At 43.2% G+C, this 9,795-nt stretch overlaps 1 protein-coding gene across 2 annotated transcripts in view; it reads right to left on the reverse strand.

The window, feature by feature from the left end:
* Positions 1-9,260, reverse strand: part of igf2bp1 (insulin-like growth factor 2 mRNA binding protein 1) — a gene marked incomplete at its 5' end in the record, with an annotated part of 69,802 nt that extends 60,542 nt beyond the window's left edge. For both annotated transcript variants that reach the window (XM_083978081.1, XM_083978080.1), the window contains 2 exons: positions 7,794-7,854; positions 9,086-9,260. In XM_083978081.1, the coding sequence (XP_083834207.1) occupies positions 7,794-7,854; positions 9,086-9,260 (236 nt within the window). The remainder of the gene's footprint in view (positions 1-7,793; positions 7,855-9,085) is intronic.
* Between the last annotated feature and the right edge of the window lie 535 nt (positions 9,261-9,795).

Consider the following 9,795-nt stretch of genomic DNA (forward strand, 5'->3'; position numbering starts at 1 on the left):
TGTGAGCTCTGAGCTGTGTGATGTAATGTGGAGTGAAACTGAAAAGAGGAATTCCACATTGAAATCATCAAAAAAAAAAGAAGGGAAAAAAAGGTGAATTCTTACAACATGTCTTCTGACCAGTTCCATTAAATGAAAGGACACTTATATATGTCTGAACTTGCTGACTTTGCACATTACAGTGGAAGAAAAGGACTGGAATTCTCTTTCTGAAAGTCGGACACTTCCTGTGCCGGAAGAGCAGCGACAGACACAGTGTGAGCAGTGAAACTGGAGCTCAGACACGCTGATGTCATCAGACCACGCAGACGGAGGCTCCCACCACTTCTTTTCTTGTTTTTTGTTGTTGTTATAACATCTTCACTTTCATTAGTGTGGGGGTGCGGCTGATTGGAGCCGCCGCTCTGCCGGAGTTCCCCTGAGCAACGTACTGAGCCCACACCGGCTTTATGCTGCGTTCAAAACAACTCAGAGGTTTGGAATTCCCACTTCCGACATCATCGCGTTCACTGCAGGAACTCGGAAGAGAAAAAACATGGACACCCGAAGGAAGTTTGGCATATTGTGGCTCATAGCTGAATACGAAAAATATATGCAGCAGTAAATGATGTTTGTTTTGGAGGCAAATGAAGAGCAGAGGAGACGGTGCAGATGGGTGCACATATAACGTCATATCCTTGATAACATTTTTTCCATTACATACGAGGACCACAATACAACAATCACAGCTTAATATACTGCAATAATACACAAAAAAATATGCAATAAAACCTCAACAAATAAGTTAAAATGTTTAAATTCTAACTGTTTAAGACGAGGGCTGCCATGTTTTGATGCTGTCGTGACGTCAAGTCGGAAAGTCGGAGCTCTGAAATGATACCCGAGTTTCCGACCTGTAATTTCCGAGTTCCACGTTGCCGTTCAATTCATTTTTTTACAACTCGGAGCTCGTTTTTTTCCCCGACTTCCGAGTTGTTCCGAACGCAGCATTAGTCTGGAGCAGCTCGGGGTGAATATGAAGGACTAAACATGAGCCAACATGGCCGACTGACTGTGCATTAACAGTGTGTTTACCTGTTGCTTTTACACACAGTCATCATCTCTAAATAAACCACATTACACAGTCTGAGCAAACACATCTTTACATGGCTGAATAACTGACAATAGAGTCCGTGGCTGTTTTACTTAACTAAGCAGGTTAGTGACACTAGGCTATATCAAGTGTAACGGAGATACCATGCATGCGTGTGTGTGAGTGTGTGTGTGTCTGAAATGGCTGCATTACACAGAGAAAAAATATTCCTCTCCTGTCCCGTCCTGCCCTGTCCTCGCTCATATGGAGATTGTAAGGGAACAGTTAATACAAAATGTACATCTATGTATTAAGTATGTGATGCTAATATTCATTTATCAAACAATTAGCCAGGCTATATTCAGTTCAGAACTCCTGGACATTCTTAAACAAAAAAAAAAAAAAGCTGTTTCATTGCGGTTAATTAAATGTTTCACATTTTCCCGATGGCTCAATCAACTCATGTATAAAAACTGATGCCAATGAAATTTTAAAGATAGAACATTTTAAATCTAATAATCAATCAAATTGGTTTGTATTCCAACTCTGCCTTGAAAGAGCAGAAGGAAACGTGTGAACCAGATAAAAGCTGATTGACAGGTTTGTGGTGAGAACAGGCTCAGTATAATATATAATATCCAATACTGCAGCACAGAATCCAAATCAAGTTGGTTTGAAAATGTTATAATAAATAAAGTGAGATGAGATGGGTGTGAACTGTTCAAACTGGCTGCACCAACAACAGTCACCACACAAATGGAGTTATACAGGTAAAAGTAAATCTATTAATATAACAGAGAAATATTTCTATCTGTTGGCAACGTGTCTCCACAGAGAGAGGACAGAGATATTAACCCCTGGTGTAAAGGGACATTCTCCACAATCACTTTGGACCATTGTGAGCAACAGCTCGCCTGGTTTACACGTCTGCTGCTGCACCTTCCAGCTGTTCAGATTATTATTACTATATACCGATATATACTATCATGTTATGTGATGTGTAATGACTGGTTTCAAGTGTCTCAAATGGAATCTATATCTTTCATTCATTCATTTCTTTTTCTTCTGTGACTTTTCTTTCTTTCTTTCATTTGTTGTTTTCTCTCCTTCTCTCTTCTTCCCCTAATGACCTGATTATGGTTCATATCCACACTGTGCTCTGAGCTCGTAAACCCACTGAAAACCACTGGAGTCTTCATAATGAATTTAACTGCTCTTGTTTATTTGTCATATGAGCGGCTTTTCCAGTTGAAAACAAGGCTTTCTATCTGAGCTATGACCCACTCCACTGAAACACGCTTTTTAGTTCGGTCAGCTTCACTAACTAGCTTTCTCCTTTTTATTTTTTTATTTTAAGATCTCAGTTTCTGTCAAATCCAAATGGATCCAAGTCCATACGTGGGAAAAAAATCAAACGTACCCTGAATTTGAAGAATCAGCTGTTTGTTGTGACGTTTGAATGTTTCACCCTCAATGTGCTGTGGCTGATACTAAAAATAAATATATATTGGATTCTGAAGTCATTTAATGTAGATCTGAACCGCTCCGTTTTAACTTATTTCCCAGTCTGTCAGTAAACTTTGATCAAACTTCACTGGACACGAAGGACGAAGCAATAATAATAATAATATATTTCAACTTCATTTCACAACTGATATTATTTGGAAACTTTGTGACCGGGAATGATGGAGGGAGGACCGAGAGGATGACAATTGATCTTTGATTGATGGGCGAATGCTGGGAGAACAGGAAACCCAGCAGCCTTTAATCCACACATCACACACACCCCATACTTCCTGTGTAAAGGAAAACACTGGGAACTTCCAGGAAATATATAGGGGAGTGGAATGGGATGAGAAGGACCAGAAGTGATTGTGGTTTTTGGGGTTTTGAATTCTCTCTCACACACAAACACACACACACACACACACACACACACACACACAGAGTGAGAGTGGTGGTATTCAGCTCAAACACCTTCCATTTACTTTGTGTTTGCTTAGTCCAACAACACAAGTTTTTGTCTGAGGCCAGACCAACAATTTTAGACACCAATGCAATTTTTTCCCCGATTTTGAAGGTGAGCAAAAACTGCCTCGACAAATCAAATGCATGTTTGTTTTTTGTTTCAATCTGGAAGAAAATGTGTGTGTTTTTAGATCAATCCATTTGAATCATTGCAATTTCCATCCAGAGGTTCCAACACCTCACATCTGTCCACTCACGTCAAAAAAAAAAAAAAAAGGTGTTGAGTTAGAATCCAGGAACTAACCCAGACGATGACACCCAAAATAAAGACAACACCAACTCTGGCTGCAGCCAAACTTCCAGCTAATAAATCAAGAGGGGTGTGTGTGGAGAGGGTGTGTGTGTGTGTGTGTGTGTGTGTGTGTGTGTGTGTGTGTGTGTGTGTGTGTGTGTGTGTGTGTGTGTGTGTGTGTGTGTGTGTGTGTGTGTGTGTGCAGCTGAGACTGCTGTGTTTACGAGCCAATCAATGAGATACAGAGAGATCAGTGTTTTATTGGAGCGCAGCCGGAGGGAAGGGGGGGTAACACACCTGGAGGTTGGCTGGTGCTCAGGTACACACGGCCGTGACGGAGAGATCATGTGACTGGAGCTTCCCTCACAGTCTTCATTAACATGCAGTCTGCTGTGTTTTCTACCTCAGTTTAACATCAAGAGTGTCTATCTTGATGCTCTGTGAGAAACAGACAATAAAGTTTGTCTATTCTATGACAGCAGCAGCAGCTTCCATGGATCCTCATGGACTCGGGATCTGTCCCAACTAAAGTCCAGGGCTCCAGACTAACTTTCCTTTTTTTTTTCTTTTTTTTAGGAGCACAGTGGCCCCACTAACTGATTTTTTAGGAGCTCAAACAGAAAATTTTCAGGGTGCACACTGTATAAATCCCAAATATTCAGATTTCCTTTTCATTCATGATCCTCACACACATTGACCTGACACCTGTAATGACAGGGTCCAGATTCTTCCGGTCTCTTCCATTCTATGTTTCAGTAGTGTTAAAAAACACAAAACAAAAACCAATGTACTGCTTGCACATGCGCCGGTAGATGAAAAATTCACTTGCACCGTCTCTAATTTTGAGGGGCAAAATGTGTGGAGCCCTGAAGTCACACGCTGATGATTTATCTCAGAGTCACAGTCAGTGTAAAAATAATGGAAACAACTGGCTCACTTTTATTTTACTTTAAAGGCAAGGTCCATCTTTTTTTTTTTAATTAATTTAAATACACTGATTATGACGTAAACACTCTGTTAAATATACAATTTTTCTAACTTTCTGTTAATGTTTGTTTTGTTACATTAAAATTAAAGATTAGCCTATATACCATCCTGGTGGATACAGCTGCTAACAAACCTCTGAGCAAATGGAAATAAATTCAACGTGCCTGACTGCAGCAACCAACTCTGTTTTTTGAAGACTGGATCCACACGACTGTCACATTTAAAGAATTTTTTTTGCTCCTTTTTTTTTTTAATCCTAAAAATGTGTTTTGGTTGGTTTCACACTTGACGATCCCTCACTATGGGAATTCTGTACGTTTTGGCTTGCTCTCTGTGTAAGCATTCCCCCACCACTCACACCATTCAGACCCCCCCCCCCCCCCCCAAGCTCTTCCCCCTCTCCTGCTGACCTCCCACAAGCCCCTGCAGCCTGACACACATTTCCCTCAGCCTAATGGAGAATATTATGACTGTCTGTGAAATCTTAAACCCTTCCATCTCCATATTACAGCAGCCATTTTTCTTTTCTTTTTTTTTTTTTTACACACACACATAGCATATACCGCCGTAGCATGGTGTGGGTGTGGGGTGGGTCAGGGGGTAGCTATGGACAGCGCCCCCTGCAGCCTAGAAGGCATCAAACACCAACCGCTTATAGGACAGAAAGAAGGAGTGGAACCTTAGAACTGCCCCTTTACCCCCCCCCCCACCACCCCCCAAACCCGTCCCTTAAATAAAGGGTTCAGTTGCCTCTGAACACCGGCCCCTCCCTCACAAATACACACCTCCTCCCATGTCAGAATCAACTGCACACACACACACACACACACACACACACTAGCCAACCAAACGCCCAGCAGCACTAACGGGAAACACACATGCTAACTTGAACATATAGACTCAGGAGCTGATGAGGCTGCATGGGGCCAGATGTAAAAAATAAGAAAAGAAATGAAACAGGAGCTTTTAGAAGAATTATTTCACCCATTTAGTTTATTAGTGTAAAAGCAAAAAAAAAAAAAAAAAGTAGCCAGTTTGCTCAAATTAGTGTTCATCAACAAACACAGCGCTGCTCTTGTGTCCCAGCTGGGGGATTTGAAACATTTACCAAGCAATGCAGTGAGTTTGTGTTCACTCAGGCATCACACAGTCACGTATGGGTACAGTAGTTGAGCAGATGTTTAATATAAATATTTAAACAATAATTTTTGGGACATAATTTGGCTAATCGTTAGGCTGGATGTATGAGCGGCCATTTTAAAATAAAAATGAGGCTTACAAAAATTGTTTTTCCACAGCATGCTGCGGCATGCTGCTGCACTATGGGGTTTAAACTGGGAGACTTTTTGAACATTAACAGCATTTGAAGTGTGCTAGCTGTGCTGCTAACAGGGCTGAGCTGGGCGCAGAGGAGACCCAGTCAGAAGAGAGAAAAAAAAAAAAAAAAAACAGCTGCCTGTGCAGTGTTCCTGCTTCATTCAGAGCTTCAGCCATTTTACCCTCACTGCCTGACGTGGAGTGACTCCTCTTTTTGCGTGGAAGGCACCACGTGTGGTGGAGCCACTGAAGGCCTTGACTCGCCCATGGTGGCCCCCCCATCTCACAAATCACCTTTATCATTACGGCTCTTCAAGGTTATCACAGGGGTGGCTGGGTGGGTGGGTGGGGGGATAAAAAGAGTCTGGGACACTAGTGGTGAACACACAACACACAGCACCATCAGAATCATGTACTGACCTGCTGAGAGATTATGAGAAATTACAGCCTGCTGCCATGTTGGTTCCTTTAAGCATGACCAGTGACCTGCTTCTGCAGTTTGACAATAATTGTGAGATCCAGCCTCCATTGCCAAACGCCATACAGCTCCAGAAAGACCACACTGGTGTGTTTTTTTTTTTTTTTTTGCACCACAGCTATGTTGCAACATATCTGCCGTAGAGCAGGTGGTCCAAACCAGCTCTAATTCACACATTTACCCCCATTCACTTACAATAACACATGCATGCTGGTTACACATAATGTTAGAATTTATTTAAAGCAAACAGTGAACCAACAGGATTGAATCTTTGTCCACTGGCCATTTTGACAATAGCCTACACACACACACACACACACACACATATATAAGCACACATGTGGCCAAACAGCAGAACATGGAGAGCTGTGCTCACTGCTCACCTCGTATCTGTGCCAAAGGTTACAGCCATGAAAGATGGTCTATAGGCGAATTCCATGATACTGTTAAAAGCAGGTCAAGTCTGGCTATTAACACAGAGCAGCTGATTTACAATGGAGCTCAGTTTATCCCCTGCACCGAGGGAATTTCTTAAAAAAAAACAATCTGAGCTACAGGTATATTATTTCCATTAAAATGCCTAACAATGATGCTGTCTGACTAGACAAATATTTATTCCATTTTAATTCCACAGCTGCTTAGAAAAAAGTCAAATACTAAAAGTGGAAATAATACAATTAATTCCTGTGAAAATACAAAATACACTACTGAGTTTTGTCAAGAATTCACCCAGATTTAATGGTGATTGTTGCAAAAAGTATCCAGCAATTTTTAATAATTAAGGCTCAATCAAATCACGTGGACTTCAACGTTTATACAACAGCGGGGATATTTTAATTAAGACAAAAAAGATCACGTTATGAGCCTGAATTTAACGTCAACCCGTCCTAACAAATTATTATTTTAAAAAAAGCTACATAAGTAGCCACACATTATTGAAGTGTAAACATAAACACCAACGTAGCCTATGGAACAGCTACGTAGGCTACGTAGCCTACATAAAGCATCCAAAGTGATTTTTTTTTTCACCAAATGCAACAATGAAACAGAAACAGAACAGAGAGAATGAGTCAAGTGTGAATTTGCCACAGTGTTTCTAAAAACGCTGTCGTGTAGCTGTAGTTGACATGGTGGACCTACAGCCATGCACAGGCTTCAGGCTTCAGGCTTCAGTAGTACGAGGCTGTAGCCTCACATGTGATGAGTTAGCAGGGGAATATATCATGTAGTAGCAGGAGCTCCAGCAGCCTGCAACCAACTCAACCAGAACCAGCGTCTGAAGATGAAGACAAGCCTCAACTAACACCGGGCTGCACGGCACGGCGGGCAGCTAAGCTAAAAAGCTGTCACAGTTCACTTCCACAGCAATGGCCGACAAAAGTTGAGGCTCCAACAGTCACACCAAACACAAACACGAGCACAAGCGGCCGCCACAGCGCCGAGCAGCACGGCCTTCATGGGCTCCCAGCGAGGAGAGCGGAGGGGGGACACAACATGGGGGCACGGTTTCACCGTGAACCCCTTATAACAGATGAATGAGTGAAATGGTGGTTGTTCAGTGGGGCTCCATTAAAAAAAAAAAAGGCCTGGACAAGGTGATGCAACACATGAGAGAGGGGGGTGGGAGAGGAGAGGAGAGGAGGGGGAGGGGTGAGATAGTGCTGAGCACTGTTTAGTACCTTTGCTTCTTGGGGACGGAGTGCTCGACCTCAATGCATTTCCCATGAAGCTCCACTTTACCTGGAAGAGAAAGCGGGTTGAGAACACACTGTGGCTACATGCTAACTGTTTACTAGCCGCTGTGGGCCTGTGAGGAGGGCATGGGGCTGTGTTTCTGGTGTATGTGGCTAAAGTGGAGGACCCCCCCTTTACTGCTAACTTTGGTAGACCTGCAGCTTGTTAAAGCACAAAGCCCCACAGCGTGGCCCAGAGACAGGATACACACACAGGCTCAAAGGGCCCGAGCCTTGACTTCAGAGTCATGGAACAAGTGAATTGTCTCAGCTCGTCACTTTGTGTCACACAATGGGGCTGCTCACCCCCACACAGATACAACACTGCAACTTTACGAAGATTAAATTCACCCTATGGCTTCTGCTGTGTGATTTTTTTTTAACCCATATTTTAAATCCATGTGCCGTGGGGAGGAGGAGGAAGGGGGTTGGGTGCTCATGTTCGTGAGGTTTCATGTAGAAGAAGCAGAGGGGAGCTGACTGGCATGGCGACCTTGCCTCCTCACGTTACATATGTAGGAAACCATAAGAAATAAACTACAAAGGCACAGGGCGGACCAGGGCTGGAACAACACTGGTGCTGCTCGTCGGTTACAAATCTAGATTCGTGGCGGCGCGAGGCCTGTTTTGATGAGTGCACCGGGTAAGATATTTTTCTATCTTTGTCATAGTGGATAGTCGGCTTAAAGGGGGAGGAGAGCCAGGAGAGCCAGCGAGGCTTCATTCTATATCACAGCAGAGTAAGTCAGCCCAGGGTAAGGCGTGCAACACATCTAAATGCCACTCACATGCACGGCTACAGGGAGAGCACAGGAGCCCGGATTGGGATGTCAATAAATTAAATAAAAGCCAATTCGTTAAATGGCAATATCGTGGAGTAGTGCTTCACCCTCTCCACGGACTTACTGTATAGCTTTACGTTTACACTACGTGTGTCCCTCCCCCTTGCAAAAGTTGAATGGCTCCCATGGGTGTGTAAGCTCTCCACACACCACGACTCACTGAGATAGCCTCAGTAAAAAATATGTAGGATATATTATGTGAATTTATTGTGAACCGACATGTTCATCTATGCAGCCGACAATCGTCGGAGGTGGACGGGGAGTGAAACTGGGGCACGCCGCTGAAGGTGTGCATGCAAGCCGGGGCTGTAGCCGGGGTCTACCGCTGTGTAGAATGAATGACACTAAAGGTGGAAGGGGGGGGTCTTTGGCGGTCAGTGGTCCGGGTTAACTCACCAGAAAACGTCTCGATTGCCTTCATGGCCCACTGATCATCCGGACAATCCACAAACGCATAGCCGGTTTTCATTAGAAACTGTCCGGAGTATGGGATCTTGTGGTCGTCAAAGGTTTTTCCTAAGTCCTCGGCAGTCACGCTGTCGCCTAGATTCCCAATGTACAGCTTGTGCATGGTGGAAATTGTTTTTCCAAGTCCAAATCCGAAAAAGACAAACACTGGAGTAACTGAAAAATTAAACCAGCAAAAAAAAAAGTTTCTCTCCTGATTTTGCTAATAGCGCAACAAGATATTGTCACACTTGCTACACTAACTGAAAGTGGAAATCACGCTATGTCGCAAAACTATGTAAAAAATAAAGAAAAGAAAAGAAAAAAGAGTAGAAAACGCGAAAAATATTTTAGTCTCGCCGCAAACTAAAAAAGAAAATGAGATTTCAAAAGTGTAAAAACAGATGGTGTTGAATTTAGCTGTAAATCCAGTTGAATAAGTGGAGCAGGAGAAGAAATGAAATCCCTTGACTTGCAGCCGGCCCCAACAGACGAATAAAAGCAGCAGCCTATAGCCTTTCTACCGCACTGTGGAGGAGGTGGGTTGTACTGGGTGGATTTGATGATGGGTCTATGGTGGAAGAGTGGGAAAAACTATGGCGGGATCAAGTCGGGAGAAATGTTTTCCTCTCTCTCCGCCTCTCTCTCTCTCTCTAGTT

This window comes from Trachurus trachurus (genome assembly GCF_905171665.1).
Source record: "Trachurus trachurus genome assembly, chromosome: 8".
In the NCBI taxonomy this organism is placed as follows: domain Eukaryota; kingdom Metazoa; phylum Chordata; class Actinopteri; order Carangiformes; family Carangidae; genus Trachurus; species Trachurus trachurus.